The sequence below is a fragment of the Rhopilema esculentum genome, chromosome 8, assembly GCF_057945365.1.
Source record: "Rhopilema esculentum isolate cy_ngs chromosome 8, ASM5794536v1, whole genome shotgun sequence".
In the NCBI taxonomy this organism is placed as follows: domain Eukaryota; kingdom Metazoa; phylum Cnidaria; class Scyphozoa; order Rhizostomeae; family Rhizostomatidae; genus Rhopilema; species Rhopilema esculentum.
Window position 1 is genome coordinate 5,027,003 of NC_142822.1, and position 26,382 is coordinate 5,053,384.

The following is a 26,382-nucleotide window of genomic DNA, read 5'->3' on the forward strand; positions in this document are numbered from 1 at the left end:
TTTAGTATTTTACCTTTGTATATTGATTAAATAAACTATTATTTTAGTTCTCATTTGCAAGTAAAGTTGTGCAGTTCTTCATAATAGCTTTCACATTTTCTACTCCTTAATTAGTATATCTCTATTACTTTTATTATTGTTATAACGTACTTTCTTAGAGAATTTCTTTTCGTTTCAGATTCTATGCAGAGATTGTCACAAGGTAAGTGCAACTTTGCGAAATTGTTGTTTTGAACGACCCTCCATGCCAATGAATTCTTCTTTTCAAAACCAACACAAGAACGGTTTCTTTTAGTGTATATATTATAAAGAATTCTCCTTGCAACGTCCATCTTGATAAAGACAGGAACACTTACTGAAAGTCAAAATGAGTTGTGAACTGACCTGTGATAATGCTAGGCCAAACAGCATTCAAACAGTTAAAATGTCCCACGGGAGTATAGCCTCAGTCTTGTGGCCTGCCACTGTGCTGATTGATCATGAATGGAATAGCAACACGTGGTTATCGTCACGTTATTGAATTCTTGGAAATACAGAATATTTGTCTAAGCCAGCCTATGGCAAGTTCCCAATCTACTTCAAGCTGATGGAATAGGCTGATGTAATTGAGAATTGGACCGATCCAGTGCTTTATTATCACGTGTATTGAAATGGTTTCAACAACATACCTTGCATCGCATGCTTTCTGCTAAACGTGTGTTTTGGCTACTACTGCTTCATTTTGATGTAGTGGCATCCATATATTAACTGGATACAAACGAGCACTCATTCATGAAATTGTTTGGTAAAATTTAATCGCACCGAAAGAATTAACCGACTCGTGGGAATTCTTCGAGATAGTGACGCAGCATTAACAATTTTCGAATCGTACAGGAATCTGTGAAAATTATAAGTTTCTTTGCAGAAAGTGACATTTTTCGTTTCCTATCGCTCATCTGCTTGGAAAGCTAATTTACGTTTTTGGAATATGTCTGGTGAATACGTTCTTCTTGTTGTACCTAACAATTAGCTTGAAAAGTTATTGCATTGCTCAGAAGTCGTTCATTCACAATGCCATGTTCAAAAGTCATTATTCATTGACAAGGGATAGACCACCATAGTAATCACTACCTAGATCTTTTATCAACATCTAATCGCCATCATCTGATCATCTGCATCAGGTAATCCATGGCGTGCATCGTTCTCAGCAAATCACGGCATCAGTAGGCTTCTATCATTTGTTCTCGATTACTCAAAACCTTTTAGAGATCAAGATCAATTCACCTACCATTTTTAATCACTTGCATCATTCGATTTTTCTGCTGGCTGAGTCTTAGCTACTAGGCCATCATTCTGCTTCTAGCTGGTATTCATAATCTATTTAGTATTGTTTCTTGACAACTGAAGTCTACTGCCTTGTGATCATGAAACATTTCTTCGATTCTAAATGGAGAATCTTTAATTACTCAAAAAATCATTACAATTGTGGGAGATTTTAGTTCCTCATGCCTGAACTTTGTTTTTCAGGAATCTGAGGCCCAGTTTCACATAGTTGGTATAAAATGCGGAGAATGTGGTTCATATAATACTTGTCAAAGCTAGGAATCTAGCTGTAAAATTTCGCGAATCGTAATCAATTATATGGAAATTGACTGACTGGTGTTATAATAAACGAATCCTTCGGCGCATAAATTCAAATGCATAGTCTTACGAATATCATAATGCGTTTAAATGGCAGTACTGCACAGGACACAGCTGCAGCACTTTCTGATTTGGCTCCATTCTAGGTTTGCAGAGTGGGAGTTTTCTTAGATTCGTTCATTTTGCATTCAGTCAAGAGTCGTTCGTTTTGCATCCAGTCAAGAGTCGTTCGTTTTGCATCCAGTCCTGAAGGCAGGCTTCTCCCTGTTTATCTTATTTTGAGTCCACATAGAGCAGTTGGTGAGAATTTTCTGGATTTACTTCACAGTGGAGTGGCACATTCTCAAGGCTTGATACTCAAAAACGTTCGCAGTTGGCAATGTTCTCAAAGCAGTGTTACTTGGCTTTGCAAATAGAGCGTTTTACATTTTTATGCTCATTCCTTCGGACCCGCACTGATAGAGCCTCCTTAAAGTAAGAGACAACGGACAGGGTCCTGTAAAACTAAAATTCCATGCAATGCTGGAAGTTCGCTTGGTGATTTAGGCCCTCTGTTAGCATATTTCTTCTAATTGGACGGATTGTGAGATCAGTCTAGCGTAACAGTAGGCAGAAAATGAGCCTAAGCCTTCTCAGCGTTTTTAATCTTTTTGAATGTAGCTCACATCATTGATGAAAAGAGTCCTAAAAACATAAGATTCACACGAATGCCTTGCCTGAATCATTCGTTAACAAGTTTGATTAGGCTACATCAAAGTAAGACACTTCGTACCTAGCACCTATATCCTTGCTATGGAATCTGTGTAGCTTCGTGCTACTTATACATTTCCCACTATATTTTCACCCAAGTTGTCTTCTCGGTAGAACTAATTTTGAATGACGAAATGCTTTTGTAAAAAAATTATTGTCAAATTTTTAAAATGTATGCTAAATGAGCCAGTTAACACTGTATTTTTGACAAAATGCCTTCGAGTATCTAGATGCTCTGGCACCAAGTGTATGTGAAAGGCAGTGCATCGGCTTCAATGCAACTTAATTTGAACCCCAACGTAGACCAGAGTCACACATGGTTAACTGAGCTTGTTTCTTATTTCCTTTTGTTGCAGAGGTTTATCTATCAATCTATCAATGCCTTTAAAAACATTATGAATGAATCAACATTTTTTTCTAAATTCATATAAAAGAAATGGCAGTTCCATTCTAATGCTGCTAATCATATCCAATGTGTCCGTGGAAGTTGGAACTGAGGTGGCTGGCTTCCGCATATCGCCATTTTCAGTTGATCCTGGTAAAATAGAAAATAAAGTTTTAAGGATTGTCTCAGGGTCGTTCAGGTAAAAAATGAATGTTTGGTGTTGAAAGCAGACTGGGGAAGTCACTTAGGTTGCCTTTGCGATAATACCAAGAAGCACCTGCAAGATTGAAACCAAGGGATAATACCAAGAAACACTGAAAGGTAGAAAAGCTTCCCCTTGAAATTTTAATTTTATAACATTTTCTTTTAGAAGTGAGATGTTTTACCATTGATACAAGCTCTTTAGGGGGAGGGGATTCATGCTTGTGGGTCTCCAAACCAAACGATGAGTTTCTAGGCACTCACCCTACAGATGAAGGAGTCGATTCATTTTTACGTTGGTTCAGTCTTAAAAACAGATAGAGACCCCTAAACCATCGTGCTAGGAGTTTTTCAACGAACGCAGAAAGTTGCGTACATTGATTTTTAAGCAAGATACGAAATGATTAAGCATCAGCTTCGTTACTGACTTTCTTTATGACATCTTAGTATCTGCGTTTTGCACATCCATGAGAATTTACACGCATTTCAGTTTTCCTGCAATACGTGATATAAAAAGAAGATGTAAGAACTAGAATACACGAAAGATGTTAAAACGTGCAACAAATGTATGTGCATGAGCCACTTACAGCAGAACGGTGAAGTTCCGCTTGTTTGGAGGTAGTATTTTCCTCTTGCTCCTTTGCTAACATCGTATCCCATAACAGTGGATCTAGCATTTTTGCAGTAACCAAAACGAAATGCTGTGTAATTTGAGCATTCGTACGAGCGATAATCACAAGGTGGATTTATACTTTTTATGAAAAGCTCCACAGCACGGATATGACTGCATATTGGCGGAACCTCTGCAAAAGAGAACGAGTCCCATAGAAATTGTGTTTTTAAAGAATTCGCAGGAAAAACAGTAGTGCCTTTACGTTCCTCGCACTAGCACGATTCGAGGCTGCTACTGCGAAAGAAAGAAGAATTAATAGCCTGTGCTCCAGACCCCTAAAGAATTATATGCAATTTTAATAGTCTTACTATTCAGTCCGCAACCAGGCTGAGCTCCTCCGCCATTAACGTAGAAATCAATGTCTCCCGATCTGCCTTTGACCCCAATAAAATACAGGAAACTTGTGTGAATAACATCAACAAATCGAGCATCAGTTGAATCAAGTCTGGCTTTGCTTGGCTCGCGAGCGAAAACAGGTCCAGCTGGATCGAGACCTGAATAATTGTATTGATATTTAGAACTTCATGTAAGCTGCAATCATTAGGGGCTGGTTATTTGGAGAGGACTGATTGTTTCCAAGGGGCTGACGAGAAAAGTTCTCTAATCGTCAGCAATTTCTTGGATGTCTTTAACCTAAAAAACCTTATTTAAGTTCATATTGACTTCATACTTACCAAAGGAAGCACATGCTTTACAAGCACATCAACCATAGAAACAGAATTAACAGACTTCTACACAACGGTATTTACTGGTTTAAAGGTAATATTGTTAAAAAGGGGCGTAAGAGAATTCATTATAGGAACTACAGTAAATTTAATGTTGAAAATTTTAGAAAATTTTATAATATAGTCCTTTAATGGGTTGGATTATGGCCTTCAATGCAGAATTTTTGCATGTACCAACATTAGATACTTTCCAATAAGATACCAGGAAACACGTTTACAGTCTTCGAACCTGTACAAACCTGTTATACGTGAAATGACATGTCCTTTCTCGCGGAGTCTTTTGCCTGCAAACCCAGCAACCTGAGCACCAAGGCTGAAACCAATCAAATGGACCTTGCTATAGCACAACCTCAAATCGTTATGAAGACGCTGTATGAGGTAAGCGATTTGTGCCCCAACTAGCCGGGTGTTGCCCGCTGCCTGAAAGTACTGCTTTCTAGCGCCTATACCCCAGTATACACCAATGACGTTGAAGTCATCACGTTTCAGAAGTTCATCTTTCATTTGTCTTACCCACTTTGCAGTGGCTTGGGTTTCTGCAAAGAAAAGCAAGTGGAAATGCATTGGTTCTACATGGCCATCATTCTGAATGCCTGTTCTACATTGCACGATGACGTAGAAATGGGCGATGCTTTTAGCAATAGACATGTAATAGTCTATCAAATAAGGTGGGTGCTTGTTGCCGTCGAAAACATAATCGGCCAGCTACCAACCTTTCCATCCATGGATTAGGAAGATAGTCTTTCTGCTTATTGATAAATGTGATGCATCTACATCGAACATGTGGATGGCTTTTCCTATTTGGTTTTCCCTTGTGTATAAAATGAACTTGGTTCCCGTTCTACATGGTCGCTCTGGAAGAAAATTCCAAACCATGTTCCATGGACTGCTGTTGTTGAAGCATCCAAACGGTGGGTAGCACACTGTTCTCCCTATGAATTAAGCAAATGGCAAAAGAGTAGAAAAACGGAGAGCAAAACTTTGATGAGGCTAACAATAACTTAAGTGCAGTAGATAAAAGCAGGTATTCATATGAATCGTGCAAATTGGGATAAAAAATTAGAATATGCAGATATCGAAAGAACATCAAATTGTCTTTATCTATTATTTGTTTTGCTCTGATGATAGACAAAGGCGTATCTTCCTTTGGCAATAGATAAAGGCGTATCTTCCTTTGGTGATAGATAAAAGTGTATCTTCCTTTGGCAATAGTTATAGGCGCATCTTCCTTTGGCAATAGATAAAGGCACATCTTCCTTTGGTGATAGATAAAGGTGTATCTTCTTTTGGCAATAGTTATAGGCGTATCTTCCTTTGGCGATAGATAAAGGGGTATCTTCCTTTGGCGATAGATAAAGGCACATCTTCCTTTGGTGATAGATATAGGTGTATCTTCCTTTGGCAATAGATAAAGGCACATCTTCCTTTGGTGATAGATAAAGGTGTATCTTCTTTTGGCAATAGTTATAGGCGTACCTTCCTTTGGCGATAGATATAGGTGTATCTTCCTTTGGCAATAGATAAAGGCATATCTTCCATTGGCGATAGATAAAGGCATACCTTCCTTTGGCGATAAATAAAGGGGTATTTTCCTTTGGCGATAGATAAAGGCGATAGACAAGGTTGTCAGCGGTTTTTAAAACCCGTTTAACGTGAAGGTAGTAAAGAATGTGTCGTTAAATATATGAATAAGGTATCAACCGTGAAATGTGAACGCCTGCAAACAGGCGAAAAATGACCGCGAAGAAGAGAAAATTGGTGCACGTGATCGTGAAGATCCAGACCAAAGAATACGTGAAATGCCGAATAGGTGGCCACTCCTTTAGGCACTGTTATACATAAGAAGGGAGGATCTTGCTATTAATGTCGCTCAGTGTTCCAATGGGATAGGGACATGGCTAGTACCAGTTCTAATCCTTTAGCCAGACATGCTCCAATAGTCTGCAAATTATTCTTTACTTTCTTTGTTCTTGCAAATTTACGAAGCTACAATATTTCGAGCTTGAAACTGAGCGTGTCTGTGGCCTTTGAATTCCTCTTCACATCACTGTTCTCAGTTCAGTTCAGTTCAGTTTAATTTTCAGTTCAGTTCAATTTTAAAATTCCACTACATACAAAAATCTTTCTAAAATACATACAAATAACTAGAATAACAAATTACAACAGATGACAAAAAATGACAAATTTTACAATAAGAGTACATAGAATTTCGTATGGAGAGGAATTTCTTAAGGAGGAGCTCTCTCAGTAGGTGGACTAATCGAGGAGAGAGCACCCCCTAAGCTAAAAACTTATCATTCAATTTATGAATCTTCTAGTGATTCGTTTGATCAATGTAAGGAAGAATTATCTTATCAAGGTATTCAGAATTGGTACTTAGTTGAGAACAGATGCAATTTCAGATCACGACGGAAAATCACTACTGAAGTAGATTGTTTGATATTGGATGGAATGTCGTTCCAGGATTTAGCGCCTGCATATTTAATAGATCGTAAGCCATATTGCAAAGTATTCTTGCGCGTCATAAAAATATCACCTTTGCGAGCCTGCCTTGTATCATACTGATGAACGGTAGACAAAGTTTCAAAAAAATTATGGGAGAAGGTAGGAGAAATCAGGTGAACAGATTCATACACAAAGATAAGTAGCTTGAAGTGAAATAAATCATTTAACTTTAGAATTTTCAATTCAGAGAAAATAGGTGTAGATGGTGATGTAAAATTCTTGAAAGTAATAGCCCTAACAATTCTCTTTTGTAGAAGGTAAATCGGTTTGTTGTGGATGTCATAGGTAAGACCGCAGACAATGATTCCATACTGGAGAAAAGAGGCAAATAAAGAGTAATACATAGAAACTAGGACGCTAGTAGGCAGAAGATGCCTTATTTTGAAGAATATACCACTAGTTCTTGCTAACTTCTTTGAAAGTTCGTTCAAGTGATATTTCCAATTGAGGTTTCCGTCCAAAAGGAGACCAAGAAACTTAACATGTTTAGCCTGATTAACATGCTGCTTACCAATCTTAATGTTGACAGTTTTATCTAAAGAATTTTGAGGAGAATGGAAGATGACAAAGCTTGTTTTGTCTATATTTAATGCAAGTTTATTAGCATCAAGCCATTTTTTAACATTCTTAAGTTCTTTGTTTACTACTTCCTCTAGTTTACTAAGATTGTCAGATTCAAAGTATATGTTTGTGTCATCAGCAAAAAGATACAAAGATAGCTTGTTAGAGGAGTTTGGAAGGTCATTAATGTAGATGAGAAAAAGAAGTGGACCAAGGACAGAGCCCTGGGGAACACCATAAGTAACATTAAGATGACTAGAGTTCTGGCCATTTACAGATACATACTGATTTCTATTGCTAAGATAAGAGCTAAACCGTGCTAAAGTAGTACCTCGTACACCATAATGTTCAAGTTTATTGAAGAGAAACAAGGAGGCTGTTCTCTACTTCGAGGGTTTAAAGTTCGGGGATGCAGGAAATGGAAATCCTGTCAGCACATATCCCTAATTCACTCGTTTTGCTTAAGAACAAAAATTGATTCTTTAACCTATTAGCGTACTTCATTCACTTACATTGTTACTGTCAACACTTACTTTGGAAATGTTGGATGACCTGTTTTCCTGCTTTAGCGATGCTTTCTCCAATTTCCTGAAGCTTACTCTTCACTTTCTTACCAACCCTCGTGACAAATTTATTGGCTTTTCCTAACAGCCCCTTGAATGTACGTTTTGGTATTTTCCTGTAATTGAAATTTACTCAGTAATTAGACAGATATTGACATGGTATATTGAAGTAATTAGACATATATTGATGTGGTAAATTGTTTAAGACAGCAGGACATTTTCATTAAAAGCAGGGGTGAAGGAGCGCTTTTCCCCAAAATAATCAGCGACGCTTTTGTGTATATTGCGTTGTTCTCTATTGCAAATACCAACTTGTGGGGGCAGTAATCAAAACCATACGCCATTTGCCATACAATATATATGGTACGTCATACATTAGGTATAATCATACCTAAAAAACAAATTGTCATCTAAATTAATCATATAATGGATAAAACGGATGTCATCGTTCGACCGTCATGGTATGGGCTCTAATTTAAACTAGAGGCTAGACCCCAATATATACCCTAGCCGAAGCTATTAATGATTGAAAATTCGCGACATTGTCGATTTAGGGAAAATGTTGAAGTATTTTACCTTACTGAGAAAGACTGAGCTGCATACTCTTCTGCGATTTCGCTAAAATCAAAATGGCGGTCATCAGCTTCTGCCAACATGAGATCTTCTTCAAAGGATTCAACCGTGTCTTTCTCCTTTGCTTCGTCTTCTTGAAATGCATCATCTTCCTTTATGGCTGCAAGTATCCGCTCATCTTCGTGCAACTTGTCTACTTTTGCAGCTTTGTTGATTTTATAAGTAAAAAAGCATTTTATTAAATGTCAACGCTCCAAACCCCCGCGATACAAACAAAACCTGCCAAATATCTTGCAACACCGCCGTGAATTTTCAATGGCAAATTCAGTCATACCCCTCTCTCCTTGCAAACATGTTGGTATACTATAGAACGTCGCAGGGGTTAGGAAGTACGTTTGTTCGTCTGACCTTTGAGATTTTTCCTAAAAGTTTAACACTGGGAAAGGGGACGGAAGCAGTAAACTTATGGAAAGGAAATTAAAAATACAGCGTAAACTTCTCCAAGTAATTTCAACAGGCATTAAATGTATTTATTCATCTTAAGTTTTTCTCAATAACATCAGTTAAGAACCGTACTCTTTATTAATCAGTTGCAGAATACTTTCAAAGTAGTGTCCCCCATAAGAAGTGTTGCCAAATTTCTCATAAAATTATGCTAGATTTTCAAAAGTTTAAAAAAAGGCTAGCTCTTACTTAGAATAGCAAAAGTGGCCCAAATGGCCAGAGTTGCCATTTAGCCTTTTTGACCACTCATCTAAAAAAGATAATTTAGACCAGAGGTCCCTTTTTCAAAACGTCCTGGTCGTCAAAAAATGATTTGGCCGAAGAAGTAAAAGTTGGCTGAATTCTGATCGTATTTTGAAAAAGCCACGAAAATGCAAAGAAAATGATAATTTTTACAGAGATAATATTCAACATATTTTAAAAATTATTTCAAGCTTGCAAATGACGAGACATGAAACAAAGGAAAAGATTCAACATTCAAGTGTTTGCATTCGTTAACGATAGACAACGGGCAATGGAAACAATGATATTTTTAATAAAATATCAAAAATAATCAAAAGTTAAGCTAGATTCCAAATAATGCTAGATGGAAACAATGAACGATTTTTGGCTATTATGCTAGACCTGGTCACACTGGTGTCCCACCAAGCTTCCAATAAAAAATTGCTGTAGAGTTTTAGAGGGGGCCTTCATAAGAAATCTATTTTTAAAAAGATTGATTTTTGATCTCACAGTTTAATACTTTAACATATGCTAAATATGTTAAGTATCGCCCTGGGGCAATTGCGGGTGAAAGTACTCCCCCCCGCCCAGGGTTTTGTAAATGGTCACTGAGGCTCTGGTGCCCATGGTAAAGCTAATCTAAAGGGATGGTCGTAAGAATATTCTCTCGCTTGGGGCCTCGCCATTAAGTTTTGCCTCAGTGTCTCCAAAATCTTGTTGCGGCCCTGGTCACAATTTCTGTAAATTTATGAATAGAAAATAGCAAATTTTAGATTCCAACCAGACACCGCGCAGCCATTGGGCTAGCAGGGGCTATAGCCCCTCCACTTCTTTGCAATAATATATTCAAAAAATTTTTACTCTAGAAAAAGTTTACTCGTCCATGGTTCCAACATACCGTTTCTAGAGAAAGAAACATAACGTTTAACATAATAATGGTTACATTTTTCTTAAAAGGAATGCAAGATTATCTTTTCAGCAATTAAATCAATGAAAGCCAACAAATTTATTCAGATATATATACTTACAAACTGATGAAAATAAGACATAGCCAAGCACCAAGCAAATAACCAGCGACCTCATGTTCTGAAATTTTGTAAAATACTTCCATTTAAACAATATTTGAATTTACCATGCAACAAATACCATGCTATATCACATAATACTGTAATATAATGAGACTGTAACACAGTAATACATCATACTGTTATCATAGTCCAGGTCCATATGCAGATATCAAATATTTTGCGTTATATCATCCGAATAATAGCATCTTTTCTTACAATGAAAATTATGAAGATGAATAAATACAATTGATGGCTGCATCCATAGTCTTTGATTTGATCATCATACCTTATCCGTCATAAATTGCTTATTATCATCTAACACATCATTCCAAATCAAAATCCAAACCCACGCCACGAATTCGGCAGAACTTGGGAAACCCACTAATGACGTCATAAAATAAGTAAACATCGGCAAACTCAATTATATTATACATCAATTGAAAGCTCTTGAAATGTGCATTCACATAAAACCTAGAATTGCTGCTAAATTGTACAATTTGTTTTGAATATATAATGGATTTATGACTGCTTTTGCCGTTGTCGATGGCGTCATCAACCACGTGATACTGAGGAAAAAATTTTTTGGTCCCATCTTGGATTCTGAATCTCCATACTCGAAAGTATCTGAAACCATCAAGATCATTTCGGTTAGGTGAAAAATCAGATTTTCTCAGCCATAGCCCTGCCTATAGAGCAAAAGGATAACTCGGTATTTTCGCCGATCGTGACACGTTTAAAATTAATTTAAAAAAATTCCGTGGAAAAACTTCTAGGGCAATTAGTTTGGAAGACCTGCAGCCGAGCTATTTTTGTGTAGAGTGGCGTCGTCCTCTTGGTGCACTTTTTCAGAATAAAGCTAATAAAAGACTTTTACCAACGTATAAAAACTATATATACTATTTACAGCTGTCAAAATTTGTTCTTTATATTTCATTTGGATCCAAGTTAAATATTCCAAACAGTTTCCAGTATTAGAATATTGAACAACCGATTGACCAAAGTAAGTGAAAATATGTCGATCAATTAATTCACAAGTTAATGTTTTGTTTTTCTCGAAGTATTTTAGATAGACGCCCGTTGTTTCTTACTCCGTTCGGAAACCGAATGACTTTGACCCTATGAATCTCTAAAAGCCAATCAAAATACTCGTAGTGAGCAGCAGGTGAACCAAGAGGGCCATCTCCGGCCAATCAACATTGCTCTCGTTAAAAAACTTCCTGCTTTGCTCCCACTTTTTAAATCTCGCACATCAATACAGAAAAGTCGGCTTTATTAACAAATAGAGAACAATATTTTATTGTAACGAAGAAAAGATGAGGAAATTGAAGCCAAAGTTTGTGTAACCTAAAAAAACCTAAAAACATGAAGGTTGCAGTTAGGCACTCGGAAAATATATTTCTTTGTGAAAAATATCAGGAACAGCTAACAACTGAAGATTGGACTAGGTCCAGTTACATTTAGCTACATTTTTACAAGAGGTATTCCAATCATCCAGATTCTTGCGGGTGCACGAAGAAGGCGAGGCCATTCTATTTCTTTCCTTTAACGACCCGATTAGGCCCTGCTTTTTCCAAAAAGAATCAGTCATGCAATGAATACAAGTTTCTTTTGATAAACAGAAGCGATAAGCCTAGTTGGAGTCAACTTCATTTTTATGGAGTCGAAAGAATAAATTATCTTCTTAGAATACATTTATATCATAAAATTAAGGCTTTAAAAGCACTTTTATCTCTAGTTTCTCTATGCTTCATGTCAAACTAAAGTATCCTATGCCTAAGCCTATTAAGCGAAGAAAAAATATTAACAATTTTAAAAGTAAGTTTCAAAGCGTTCATGTATTTTTCCTGCGTTAAAGGCGATATTTTACAGTATTTGTAACTTTTTTCTACAAATATACAAAAATTCAGGATGCCGAATGGCGTAAATTTTTCACGATCGTTTATTAAGATGTGGAACAAAAATCCCAACTTTATCTTTGCCCAATGTTGTTTTTTTTAGTTTCCTTTACATTTACAAAAAATACCAGTGTGATTTCAAAATCGAGGAAGAACAGCTACTTACACTCGGAACCAATCTATTTTTAATGAAAGCTCTCTTATTCTGCTGCAAATCCCAAAATATATTGTGGTTTTAACTTGTCAGTTAGGGCCTGTTTATATGAGCTAATTTATCCCACCTCTCAGCCCCTAATCTGGCAGGTGGGATGAAATCATCGAATGTTTACATGCAGATTCTATTCCACCTTCTAGCTGTATATGGAGAAAATCATCCCACCTTCCAGCCTGTGTTCTGACAAATTGGACGAAATTTGATTGCATTTATATTAACATTTCATCCCACCTTCCAGCGTTTATAAGGAAAAAATTCACCCCACCTCAGTGAGATCCCACCCCTCATGTGAAGTAAGCAATCTCAAAAGAAGAAAACAATGTGTTCGGATAAACAGTTTATATAGCTCTTTTCAAGAGGTTACGTCTGGTGTACCCCAGGACTCTATGCTAGGATCAATCGTGTTCAACTTTAACATAAATGATTCTTTTCTTTTCATAAAACAAGCGCTCTATAATTAAACGCTACTATTCATTAAACGCTCTATAATTATGCAGACGACAAAACACTTGCTTATTTTTCTAAAAACATGCGCGATCTTGTAAATACTTTGCAAAAAGAAACTAGGGTTGCCTTAAAATGGTTAGAACAAAATAAAATGATTGCAATCCCTGGAAAATTTCTTGCTATAATGCTTACGAAAAACAAGACAAACAGGGCCTAAGATAAGATATTTTTACAGATCCACACATTTTATAGAAAGTGGACGCGGCACTTTTCTGGGATTGGCTCAATGGGCGTGGCATGTGTAGAAACTGCCACCATAGTGCAAATATCCTAATTGGGCAAAATCCTAAATGAATGAAGTATTAGTAACAAAAGCTAATTCTTTACAATATATGGATTGGGATTATTAGAAAATTGGTTGACACTTAGTGATGTCTTAACTTGTCAGCAAAAAGTTATCGAAATTAAATCTTTTGTGGCCCGGTTCGAGTGCAAATCAATTAGCTTCAAGCAATAAACACACAAAACACGACATAGTTTTCTAACGCAAACCTTTATAAAAAACCAAATACTCTTTACAACTCCTTAACTTGATTCGAACAGTCCCTCTCAACTAAACTAACTAAAAAAGTCCTCTTTCCGGGGGTAAGTCAGTTCTTGTAATAATGGTTAAAAGGGGGGTCTTCGGAGAGGTCCTCACACTCTCCCCCCACAAAATGAATGTCTTCTGGACATTTCAGTCTCCGAGATGTAAAGTTCTTGTGGAGACACATTGATAACAACGTTCACCGTTCAATCTCTTATGCTCTGACAGAGAATAGTGATTACTAGGACAATTTGACGTCTCGATGAGCCCTGAATTACATAATCAATGTCCTTTGAGCTGAATCCTAAGTGAGTCCTGATTACATCCACAAAATCAGCAACAATGTATCATTGTTCGACTGGATATAAACTTTTTCTTTGCTGCGCAGCGAAACGTATCTTGCACTGTGATTGAACTGTAGTAGCGATTATGAAAAATCATGTTAGGCATATAGACCCTCTTATTTGCGTAGTTTGGATGTTTTTTTTTTAATTGTTGGTTACTTTTAATTTGATATCATAAACGATAGTCAACACCGTATAAGTCTTACTAATAGTAAACAATAGGTCCGCATGGTGTGAAACACTGGACTGGTCGAAACATATTTTGTCTTTGTGGTGGTACAAGCGGTTGCCTCTGTCCAGCAAATGACGGATGCATAAATGGCACAAAGTTAGTCTGCGTTGTTAATGCAAGTGGGTATATTGAGAAGATTCCTGCTTGATTGTCCACTGGTGTTCCTAACCCATAATACGACAATTTTGTTGGCGGGTTTCTAGTTCTTCTTGGGCGTTCTCGCTCAGGAGGTGGACTAGCAGAAACTGGTTGATCAGGTAACCGCACTTCACTGTCTGGTACTTTCCCTTGTCTGCCCTGATTACTTTCAGCCATGGTGGTGGGCCCCTGTCCCACATCCCTGTGGCTATCCCCGTCCTGGAGCTGTGATGTATCACCTTCATTGTTCCCTATCAACTCTCTATTCAATGGTTCCTCTAAATAATGGCTCGCTTGTTCCAACTGATTTGGTGAAAATGTTGGAAATTGTTCCTCGTCATCGTCTTGGATGTTGACCTCGGGGAATGACGATTCTGGGCTTTTAGATGGCACGTGTTCGATCTCTACAGCATTATTTGCTTTTCTTTTTGTGTGACCTTTTCTTGTGTCCTGTGGGGTTCCTACATGGGGAAGGAAGGGGCAAGGCATTAAAAGGTTTCTGTGCAGAACCCTTGTCCTTCCATCTTGATTTTCTGGACGCACCTCATAAACAGCAGCATTGGGACCTTTTCTGTTTAGAACGATATAAATCTTTTCCTCCCAAAATGAACGCAACTTTCCAGGGCCTCCTCGCTCTATTACGTTTTTTACAAGTACTCGCCCCCCAGGCTTTAGGTCAGAGCTTCTTGCTTTTCTGTTATATTCCTCCCGACCATGTGCTGCACACTGTCCAGTTTTCTCTGCAGCAATACGGTAAGCATCTGTCATCGCATTCTTCCATTGCTTAAGGTATTCTGGATATCCTTTCACTGCTGTTACTTTAGTATTTCCGAAAATAATGTCAATAGGTAATCGTGGCTTTCTACCAAATAAAAGCTCAAAGGGTGAGAAACCTGTACTATCGTGACGTGTGCAATTGTATGCGAATGTCATTTTATTCACATGATCCTTCCAGCGTGCTTTCTTTTGTTCGCTCATTGATCTCAACATGGCTAAGAGAGTTTGGTTGAATCTTTCACATTGCGCATTACCCATTGGGTGGTAGGGTGTGGTTCTTGAACGAGCAATTCCTGTCAACTGTTCCAAGTGGTGGAACAGATCATTTTCGAACTCTCGACCTTGATCGTGGTGGATTCGTTGAGGGAAACCAAATCGGAGTATAAAGTCATTAAATATTTTGTCAGCAGCAGTTTTCGCAGATTTGTTCGTGGTAGGGTAAGCTTGGGCATAACGGGTAAAATGATCCACAACAACTAAAAGATATTCATACCCCCCTGTACTTCTTTCTAAGTGAACAAAGTCGATTGATATAAGCTCAAACGGTTGACTTGTGACTATGCTTTGAGCAGGGGCACGTGGTGGTAGTGATGGCTTTTTCCGTTGTAAGCATCTACAAACTTTGGTTACGTAATGTTCGATGTCTCTCGTCATGTGCGGCAAATAGAAACGATCTCGTGCTAGCTCTGTCACCCTTTCAGCACCCAAGTGTCCCATCTCATCATGAAGATGGCGGAGTACCAAAGAATGGTATCTTTTTGGCAAAACCAACTGCAACCTGTTGGCTGTCTTTCGGTACAAGGCTCTGTCTTTTCCCAGTATCAGCTTGTTCCATTCATGCATTAGTGTTTTTACCTCAGCTGATTCACCATGTCGATCTTGAAACGAAGGCCTAACTGGCTGTTCTTTATAAGCTAAGACACGGGCAACATCAGGGTCCTCCTTCTGCGCTTGTAAGATGTTCTGCAGAGGCAGGGGAGTGTGTTTTTCCATTTTGTTTGCATCTAATAGTTGGGTAGTATTTTGGTTAAGTGAAACTGCATGGATCCAATACACATTACCTTGATGCCTGGTGGTAACTGCACTGAGAGTTGCTGCAAAATCCATCTGTGATGTTTCTTGTGTGCATTCTTCCATGAACTTCTCAATGTTTGTTGGCATTCTTGAAAAGAAGTCTGCATCAACATTCGCTTTACCCGGTCGGTACCTGATGGTGAATTCAAAATCTGCCAATGAAGCTATCCATCTATACCCTGTAGAATTTAACTTTGCTGTACTCATAACATATGTTAAAGGGTTGTTATCAGTATATATTGTGAATTTTGGAGCGTAAAACAAGTAGTCGCGGAACTGTTCAGTTACAGCCCACTTTAATGCTAGGAACTCCAGTTTCCCGGAATGTAAATGGTACTTTCTTTCAGCTGGAGATAGTGTCCGAGAGGCATACCCTATCACTCTCATTTTCCCCTGCTGTTTTTGGTACAAGACTGCACCAAGTCCCTCTTGTGATGCGTCTGTATGAAGTACAAATGGGATGCTGAAATCTGGATAGGCCATGATAGGAGGGTTGGTAAGACAGCTTATAAGATAATTGAGAGCTTTTTGATGCGGCTCTAGCCAGACAATTGGCGCACGCGATGATGCTTCGTCTCCTTTCCCACGTGTGTCTTTTTTCTTTACTTTGGAACTGCATGGCTGTTCCACCTTGAGTAAGTCATAAATGGGTTTTGCTACTCTGGAAAAGTTTTCTATATATCGTCGGTAGTAACCCAGTAGACCTGTCAAATGACGAACTTCACCAATAGTCTTTGGTGTGTAGTCACGTAACTTGAGAATTGCTTTTGTGCTGTCTGGATCTATGCGATAACCATCTTCAGACACGATTCGACCTAAATATACAACTTCTTTCTTAAACATGTCACACTTTTCAGCTTTCAGCTTGATACCATTTTCTTTCAATCGTCGTAGAACCTTTCTTACATGCTCCACGTGCTCGTTGAATGACTTTGAGTATACAATGACGTCATCAAGATATGGTGCACAACATTCGTCTCTAAATTCCCCTAAACAGCTCTCCATATAACGTTGAAATTCTGCTGGAGCGTTTTTGAGGCCCATGGGAAGTCTTATCCATTCATAGAGACCCCAGGGTGTCACAAAAGCCGTTAAATGGCGACTTTCTGGGTCCATAAAGCCTTGATGATATGCTTTCCCTTGATCTATAGTGGAGAACCATTTGTTTCCGGATAAACTGTCCAACGTGTCCTGAATTCTGGGTATTGGATGACGGTCTGCTGTTGTTTTATCATTTAGTTCTCTGTAGTCAATACAGAGCCTCATTGAGCCATCTTTTTTTCGGACAATCACACAACAGCTACTATATGGCGATTTTGATTTCTGGATGAACTTGCGATTCAGGAGATCCTCGATGTATCTCTTGAGTTCAGGGTACAAGGGTCTTGGGACAGCAATGTAATGTTTCTGCACCGGTGTTGTATCATTTAGTATGATCTTATGTTTGAGGCCCTCTGCGCAACCTACATCTTGGCTACTTGTGCAAAAGGCATCACGTTCTTCATAAAGCATCTGCTGTACACTCCGTTTTTGCTCTTCACTCAAATGATTTCCTAAAGTAACTTTTGGTATCACGTCCGTTGCTAGCTTCTCATCAGCCTCTAATTGTCTTTGACTGGTCCTGTATTGCTCATTCCTTGTAGACTTGAGTTCTTTTGGATTTCCTTCTTTATCCATTTCATTGTGATCCTTGAACTTCAACTCAACTGGTGTAACTGACCTAACAGGTTGGAGAAAACCCATTTCTGTACGTCCTTTCAAAGTGATGTCATGTGCACTAGTGTTAATGACATAAATTCCCACCTTGTCGCAATTTTCCCTTTTCAAAGTGAGCAAAGACTCGTGTACTTCCAAACCAGAGGGGAAGCTTAACTCGTTATCGGGCTCAAACAGCATAGGTGTTGGTCGGCTAATTAATCCAACTTTGCTGCGACATGAAATCTTTACTGTACTGCCCTTTGGAACAATAATGCTTTTCTTGCCTGTTCTAACAGTGGAAAATATTGGTGTTGACTTGCTGTCAACAAAACTCACAAAAGCATTTAAATCTGATTGTGACGTCTGAAAGAAACTTGCTGATAGCAGCGAGATAAGGTTAGTCTCATCTGGGACTTGTTGTTGACTTTTGATAAGTTCTTCGATTACATTGTGCCCAATAATAGGCTGCTCAAGTTCGAATTCAGTTACTAGCATTGGTACTTCTACTGCATCTACATTTGAATTCAGAAGCTTGAAATTCATCTTAACCCACCCACTGTATGGCAATTTTGAACCATTGGCTGTTGTTAGTTCTAACTCAATGTCCTGATCAAGGAGATCTGCGATATCTTTTATCTCTGACTGTGGAAAATGTTTTCTAAGCTCTTTTGAACTCACGATTGATACTTGTGCACCCGTGTCAAAAAGTACGGGTAACTCGATACCATTCATATTGCACTTGATCAAACATTTTCTACCCACTAGTTTCGACAGTTTTTCTTGTCCTTGAGGTGAGAGATGGCTAACAAAGACTCTATGATCCTCACTGTCACCTCTTCCATGCTCAACCCTTTCAAACTTATCGGAGAGTTCCTGAATCGCTAGACAAATCTGTTTATGATTAGCCCAGTCTTTTATTTGGCATGTCTTACTACAATATTTTGATGTTTCACATGCAGCACAAATAAAAATATTTTTGTGTAGTTGTTTGCAGCTTATACAATGGTGGGACTCTACATCATTTGCCTTGGCTACTGGCTGTCCCGTGACAGCAGCCAGGGGCAGTTTTCCTGCCACGGTCCATTTCTTTGAGGGCAGTTGTAGGCAAAATGAGCACTATTCCCGCATTTCCAGCAATGAGTACACTTATCTCCAAGGCCTTTTTTGAAACATTCCTTGCATCCCCGACGGTTTTCACGAGGGGGTCTTCCTCTCCCTTGAGATAATATTCTATTATCCTCCCCAGGGGACTGAGCACGACTGCGGCTAATATCTTGTTTTAGAGAGGCCACTTCTGCTTTTATCGCTTGGATTTCGGACAGCAATTTTTGAGCTAGTGGTGTTTCCGCTTCTTTGTCCTTTTTGGGGCTCTCAGCTTTTCCCTTTGTGTTTTGTTCCAAAGAGACTTGTGCAACTTTTGCTTTTCCCTTCTGGCCTATTCCTAATTTGGCATTTCTTTCTGATTCTTCTGCACCAGCGAGGTTTAATTGTTGAATCAATTCAGCATCTGTAACATCTGGGCGTTGTAGGTGTGGTCTCATCCTCGTTCTGAGAGTATTGCTAAGAAGTCCAGTCTCGATTGCATGCAGAAACATGGACTGACACTGACTTGTATCATATTTTAATTTGCTCCCCTCCTGCTTTGATGCAAAAATTATCTTTTCCCGCAAATTTAGGGCACGTAGTAGAAAATTTTGAGGATCTTCCGTTGGTGACTGGGCCAAATTTGCGAGGCTAGCATATAGTTCACTAGCATTTTTCTCTTGATAGTGGGCGCGAATAATTTTCATTAGAGTTTCCAACCCCATTTCTCGCATCGCCTCTAAATAATCTTTGAGGGGTATTCCCGGCAGAATGCATTTTATGAGCCCGTCAACCAATTCCTTTTCGGAATAACCGCGCTCTTTGCCACTTTCCACTTGTCTACTGAGGCTCAAATAGGACAACTGTTCTTTTTGCCCCTGGGCCCCCACTGTCCCGACAATTCTGAATTCCCTTTTTATAATTGCTTGCAAGCCCCTGTAATTTGTTTCAGATGTCGCCTGTCCATTCAAATCATTATCTATATGAACGTCGCCCCCTGTCCTCATTTTGACAGCACTCAATTTATCAGTCAACGCTTCCATCTCTTTTTGTTGTCTTTCCTTTAACAGTGTTACTTCCTTCTCTAAATCCTGTGTAACGGAAGCCAGTGTCTGTTGCTTATCTCCCCCGCTCGCAATTGCGCTCCTTACCTCAGTAATTTGTTTCAGAATATCCTTGAGAAATGCTGCCTTTTCTGTTTCTTTGCATTTCTCCGTTAGTTTTTCAATTTCCTCGAAAATCAATTTTACGGTTGCTAAACGGCTTTTGTCCAAATAGGTCGACTCTGAGATTGTCCCTAATTTATCGCAAAATTCATGAAGTGTCTCCTTGCGCATCCCTGTCAGTAGACCATGACATTCCAATAATAAATCATCGATTTCTTCCCCAGTTAGTGCCATTTTGATAAGTTACTTGTCACGTCGTTGTCACCAGAAATGTGGCCCGGTTCGAGTGCAAATCAATTAGCTTCAAGCAATAAACACACAAAACACGACATAGTTTTCTAACGCAAACCTTTATAAAAAACCAAATACTCTTTACAACTCCTTAACCTGATTCGAACAGTCCCTCTCAACTAAACTAACTAAAAAAGTCCTCTTTCCGGGGGTAAGTTAGTTCTTGTAATAATGGTTAAAAGGGGGGTCTTCGGAGAGGTCCTCACACTTTTTATAGTCATTTGTTCGGATCTCCGTCAAAGTTATTTTTGCTTTCCTTTCACCTTCAAAAACCCCTTTAGATCAATCTTGCTTCCCAGACTTTAGTGTTTTTGGTTTTTTGGAGCCATATCTTTGCAGCTGTTTACGGAACTCGAAGCTTACGCTATCAAGCATATTTCATTGCAATATTCATATATTTTTTCCTGGAGCTATGCTTCTTTCCCACCTGTTTCTATCTTGTTGTAAGTAGGAATCAGCTTCTCTACATCGGCAGAATTAGGGCCATTGTCTCGCCTGGTAGAATTCCTCTGAGAACAAGTCTCAGATCTCTGTGATCTAAGTCATTCACTTCTGAAACTTCAATGCATGATTCAGTGAAATCTTTCTAAATTTTTGTACGGGACAAAAGCTTTCTTAAGTTTCTTAAGTGTCATCAAATCTTTGCTTCAAAAGTTTTGATACTTACGACAATCTGGTTATGGATGACAAATAATATATTCTCTCACTGATGTACAAATTGTGGTTGTCTCTTCATCTTCTCTTTTCGCGTAGTTTGAAAGTATGATCTTTACACCCCTCCCCTCCCCTCCCCCCCATCTTCTTTATACCGCAGACACCACGCATCAGCCCAAAAGGGAGTGTCTGGCACGGAGCTAGGGGGCTTGCCTCTAAAATCTTTTACGGTCACGCCCTTTGAAACACCGGAAAGCACCCCTTTCAGAAAATATTTGCTTTTTTTCTGTCCTTATTCATAAACACAACGATTCAGAGAATATTTCAATTACAAAAACGCATTAGATAAAATGCAATCTTATCTTTGATCAAACAAGATAGAACACCAATAAAACGAACAAAAACGGGTTCTATGTCAAGAAGTACTGCTACAAATGGGTTCGTTAGGGTAAACTTTCAAAACATTTTCTAACCTTTTTGGTGTAAGGTTGGATTACAAACTTGATTTCGACCCACATATTTCGACTCTTTGCAAGAAAGCTGCAACAAAATTAAATGTTCTCAAAAGATTAAAGACGTTTATTGGTTTCCAGGAAAAAAAGATTTTTATTCAGAGTTTTGTATATTCTAATTTCAGTTATTGGCCCTTGGTCTGGTGTTTTTCATCTTCTAAATCATTACAGAAAATTGAACAGATACAAGAGTGCGCCCTAAGATTTCTTTATAGCGATCATACAAGTTCGTATAACAATCTGCTTGTGAAGTCAGACAAATGCACGTTGCTTGGTGCTCGTGAAAGTATTCCGTGCATTGAAATATTCAAAACAGTAAAACAGTTGAACCTACCTTTAATGCAGAGTATAAATGAATTACGTTTGTCAAATAAATCATTGATAAGTCCAAATAATTTGTTAGACCTTGTTAGACCTAATCAAACAACATTTGAATCCAAAAGTCTTATGTCAATCGGGCCACAGAATTGGAACGGCCTACCCAACGATCTGAAATCTGCAGAAAATTTGAAAAGTTTTAAGAATCTAATAAAACGATGGGACGGACTGATTTGCAAATGTAGTGCCTGTCAGCTTCTGCTAGTAAAAGCAAATTAATCTTTAACTTATTATCTATAATTACTTTAATGTTTTAATTGGTAGCTATGTTCAATTTTGATTAGTTAACATTGTATATATATATATATACATAAATATAAACATATTGTTAGCTTTAGTTTTTTATATCGAATTGAAATAATTTTACAGCAACAACAACAACAACATCAACATCAACAAAATTTAACACCCATGACAAAAGATTTTGATGAAAGCTCTATTGTTTTGCAAAAAGGGGTCCAGGTTCCCCTGAAAATTCTGTATATAAAGTCAGCCGATCAAGCTTCCATTGTATCCCACTACCATCCATGGCTTTTGTGCCTGTGGTGAACCGAAACTTCTCCACATTGGGTCTCCCAGGAGGCCTGGAACGCAATCAGATTGTCGCATTGTCGATTGGCGGGAACAGCTTGCAGGCACAAAAGCCCTTTGCACAGCGGCGGCAAACATTTTTGCTCTATGTTGACGTATACCCTTAGTCCCTTCAAATTTCGGCTGCCTTTAATTTTCGCCCCGGAGAAAAATTTGATGAGGTGAAAATTAGAGGTAGCAAAAATTAAAGGGAACTTAAAAAATTTATTTCTATAAAAGAACCTTAGTATTTAGGCCCTTCAAGAAAACTTCAAGTTACCATCTTTGCGGCAAAAGCGATTTTTCAGCAAAAAGTTTCCAAGCAAAAAAGGATTTTTCACAGGCCCGAGTGTAGTTCCATGCCGCATGAGCGTTCATTGCTTGGAAACTGATTAGGTCAAAGCTTTGAAATTTAAAGTGTTTGGGGGCGAAAATTAAAGTGAGCGAACTTGTGCACAAAAGAGGCGAAAATTAATGGGAGCCAAAATTGAAGGTAGGCTAAATTTGAAGGACTAAGGAAGTGGTTAATGCGCTTATCAAATAATTAAAACTTAGCAATAAAGAGCTTGTTCCATTCATCAATTCATATAAAAGAAGTTGTAGTTCCATTCTAATGCTGCTGATCATATCCAATGTGTCCATTGCAGTGAAAAGTGAAAGTGGCTTTAATTTGCGAATATCTCCATTTTCAGTTGATCCTTGTAAAATAGAAAAAAAGAATTTATGGATTGTCTCAGGGTCGTTCAGTAGTGCAGCAGGAACGAAATTCATATTGGGGGGAGGGGGTGGGAGGAGGTGGCTGCCTATTGTATTCCTTCTCATTCAGTACACTGTTATAAAGGAAATATTTTACAGTTTGATAATTATTGGGGGGCTTCAGCTCCAGCCTCCCAGCCCCCCAGTTCCGACGGCCTTGTTCAGGTGGAATATTTGGTGTTGAGAGAAATATCTTGTGGCGATATACATTCAGGGAAGGAAAAGCTTTTCCTTATTTACTTCATCTTGCAAAAATTTCTGTTAGAAAAGAGATGATTTGCCGTAGTTACTTTCAGGGGGTCATGCCCACGGGTCTCCAAACCAAACAATGAATTTCTATGCACTCGCCCTACAGATGCGGAGGTCGAGTCATTTTTACGTTGGTTCAGTCTTAATAACAGATAGAGACCCCTAAACTATCGTGCTAGGAGTTTTTCAACGAACGCAGAAAGTTGCGTACATTGATTTCTAAGCAAGGTATGAAATGATTAAGCATCAGCTTCGTTACTGACTTTCCTTAAGACATCTTGGTAATTGCGTTTTGCGCATCCATGAGAATTTACATGCATTTGAGCGAGAGTTTCAGTTTTCCTGCAATACGTGATATAAAAAGTGATGTACGAACTCAAATACACGAAAGATCTTAAAGTAAAGTGTCAAACGTGCAACAAATGTATGTGCATGAGCCACTTACAGCAGTACGGTGAAGTTTCGCTTGTTTGGAGGTAGTATTTTCCTCTTGCTCCTTTGCTAACATCGTATCCCATAACAGTGGATCTTGCATTTTTGCAGTAACCAAAGCGAAATGCTGTGTAATTTGAGCATTCGTACGAGCGATATTCACAAGGTGGATTTATACTTTTGATGAAAAGCTCCACAGCACGGATATGACTGCATGTTGGTGGAACCTCTGCAAAAGAGAACGAGTCCCATAGAAATTGTGTTTTTAAAGACTTCGCAGGAAAAACAGTAGTGCCTTCACGTTCCTCGCACTAGCAAGATTCGAGGCTACTACTGCAAAAGAAAGACGAATTAATAGCCTGTGCTCCAGACCCCTAAAGAATTATATGCAATTTTAATAGTCTTACTATTGAGTCCGCAACCAGGCTGAGCTCCTCCGCCATTAACGTAGAAATCAATGTCTCCCGATCTGTCTTTGATCCCCACAAAATACAGGAAACTTGTGTGAATAACATCAACAAATCGAGCATCAGTTGAATCAAGTCTGGCTTTGCTTGGCTCGCGAGCGAAAACAGGTCCAGCTGGATCGAGACCTGAATAATTGTATTGATATTTAGAACTTCATATAAGCTGCAATCATAAGGGGCTGATTATTTGGAGAGGACTGATTGTTTCCAAGGGGCTGACGAGAAAAGTTCTCTAATCGTCTAATAAATCGTCCAATAAGATACCAGGAAACATGTTTACAATCTTCAAACCTATACAAACCTGTTATACGTGAAATGACATGTCCTTTCTCGCGGAGTCTTTTACCTGCAAAACCAGCAACCTGAGCACCAAGGCTGAAACCAATCAAATGGACCTTGCTATAGCACAACCTCAAGTCGTTATGAAGACGCTGTATGAGGTAAGCGATTTGTGCCCCAACTAGCCGGGTGTTGCCCGCTGCCTGAAAGTACTGCTTTCTAGCGCCTTTACCCCAGTATACACCAATGACGTTGAACTCATCACGTTTCAGAAGTTCATCTTTCATTTGTCTTACCCACTTTGCAGTGGCTTGGGTATCTGCAAAGAAAAGCAAATGGAAATGCAGAGGTGTATCTGCAGGCGCACTTAACGAGGTGTTGCAGTGCCTGTTCTACGGTGGTGGGGAGGGGGGGGGGGGAGGGGACATTGCACGATGACGTAGAAATGGGCGATGCTTTTAACAATAGACATGTAATACATTGCCTATCAAATAAGGTGGGTGCTTGTTGCCGTCGAAAACATAATCGGCTAGCTACCAACCTTTCCATCCATGGATTAGGAAGATAGTCTTTCTGCTTATTGATAAATGTGATGCATCTACATCGAACATGTGGATGGCTTTTCCTATTTGGTTTTCCCTTGTGTATAAAATGAACTTGGTTCCCGTTCTACATGGTGGCTCTGGAAGAAAATTCCAAACCATGTTCCATGGACTGCTGTTGTCGAAGCATCCAAACGGTGGGTAACACACTGTTCTTCCTATGAATTAAGGAAAAAAGTTATTTGGATCAGGTCCTTCCTTCTTTCTGCCATTTAAAGGCTTGCATCGTCAAGGCACCAATGCAAAGTATTTCAACCAGTTCTGTTGCTCAAGTGCATGTTGTTCATGAAATTACCTTATTTGTTTGTGGGGTGGGGCAATCACTTTTCTTATATTTATACAAACTTTTTCTACATAAACTACACTAATTAAAAGATCTGTTCTGCAAGCAATAGCTACTTTATGTATGAGTTTGATTGTGTTTCAGATTTCTTTTTTTGTAAGTTTGTAATTTTGTTATTGGTTATTGGTCATGTTTAAAAATGAAAGAAATATGCTAATTGTTGATCGTGTATATCACAGCAGACCACTGTAAATGGCAAAAGGGTAGGAAAACAGAGAGCAAAACTTTGATGAGGCTAACAAAAACTAAAGTGCAGCAGATAAAAGCAGATATTCATATGGATGGTGCAAATTATATCTTCCTTTGGTGATAGATAAAGGCGTATCTTCCTTTGGCGATAGATAAAGGCGTATCTTCCTTTAGCGATAGATATAGGTGTATCTTCCTTTGGTGATAGATAAAGGCGTATCTTCCTTTGGCGATAGATAAAGGCGTATCTTCCTTTAGCGATTGATAAAGGTGTATCTTCCTTTGGTGATAGATAAAGGCGTATCTTCCTTTGGCGATAGATAAAGGCGTATCTTCCTTTAGCGATAGATAAAGGCGTATCTTCCTTTGGCGATAGATAAAGGCATATCTTTCTTTGGCGATAGATAAAGGCGTACCTTCTTTTGGCGATAGATAAAGGCGTATCTTCCTTTAGCGATTTATAAAGGTGTATCTTCCTTTGGTGATAGATATAGGTGTATCTTCCTTTGCCGATAGATAAAGGCGTATCTTCCTTTAGCGATAGATATAGGTGTATCTTCCTTTGGTGATAGATATAGGTGTATCTTCCTTTGGTGATAGATAAAGGCGTATCTTCCTTTGGCGATAGATAAAGGCGTATCTTCCTTTAGCGATAGA

The 26,382-nt window shown here is 38.6% G+C and overlaps 3 protein-coding genes across 4 annotated transcripts in view; 1 reads left to right on the plus strand and 2 right to left on the minus strand.

The window, feature by feature from the left end:
* Positions 1 to 26,382, plus strand: part of LOC135694443 (RING finger and CHY zinc finger domain-containing protein 1) — a 56,302-nt gene that overhangs the window by 14,373 nt on the left and 15,547 nt on the right. Inside the window, exons 9-10 of the mRNA XM_065213190.2 lie at positions 179 to 202; positions 1,507 to 11,827. Coding sequence (XP_065069262.2) covers positions 179 to 202; positions 1,507 to 1,581 — 99 coding nt within the window. The 3' untranslated portion in view covers positions 1,582 to 11,827. The remainder of the gene's footprint in view (positions 1 to 178; positions 203 to 1,506; positions 11,828 to 26,382) is intronic.
* LOC135694439 (pancreatic lipase-related protein 2) overlaps positions 2,750 to 26,382 on the minus strand; it is a 32,337-nt gene continuing 8,704 nt past the window's right edge. Inside the window, exons 5-9 of one of the 2 annotated variants that reach the window (XM_065213185.2) lie at positions 25,133 to 25,351; positions 24,614 to 24,910; positions 24,253 to 24,438; positions 23,859 to 24,074; positions 22,764 to 23,106 (exon numbers count right to left, since the gene is read on the minus strand). In XM_065213185.2, coding sequence (XP_065069257.2) covers positions 23,105 to 23,106; positions 23,859 to 24,074; positions 24,253 to 24,438; positions 24,614 to 24,910; positions 25,133 to 25,351 — 920 coding nt within the window. In that variant the 3' untranslated portion in view covers positions 22,764 to 23,104. Of the gene's footprint in view, positions 2,906 to 22,763; positions 23,107 to 23,858; positions 24,075 to 24,252; positions 24,439 to 24,613; positions 24,911 to 25,132; positions 25,352 to 26,382 lie in introns of those variants that run through there. The other variant, XM_089109726.1, reaches the window with a different exon arrangement.
* On the minus strand, positions 3,443 to 12,674 carry LOC148959827 (pancreatic lipase-related protein 2-like). The gene is made up of 8 exons (XM_065213182.2): positions 12,411 to 12,674; positions 10,311 to 10,368; positions 8,560 to 8,761; positions 7,954 to 8,099; positions 5,068 to 5,286; positions 4,594 to 4,890; positions 3,938 to 4,123; positions 3,443 to 3,759 (listed from the first exon to the last, which is right to left on the minus strand). Exons 2-8 carry the CDS (start codon positions 10,363 to 10,365, stop codon positions 3,443 to 3,445), a joined length of 1,422 nt encoding a protein of 473 aa, XP_065069254.2. The 5' UTR covers positions 10,366 to 10,368; positions 12,411 to 12,674.

What these genes read in the sequence shown, in the direction of transcription:
- LOC148959827 (XM_065213182.2), bottom strand. Translation starts at nt 10,365, where the DNA reads ATGAGGTCGCTGGTTATTTGCTTGGTGCTTGGCTATGTCTTATTTTCA. An exon ending in CCTAATCCATGGATGGAAAG is followed by an intron (nt 4,891 to 5,067) that starts GTTGGTAGCTGG and finishes TTTTCTTTGCAG; the next exon opens with AAACCCAAGCCACTGCAAAG. An exon ending in GCCTGGTTGCGGACTGAATA is followed by an intron (nt 3,760 to 3,937) that starts GTAAGACTATTA and finishes TCTCTTTTGCAG; the next exon opens with AGGTTCCGCCAATATGCAGT.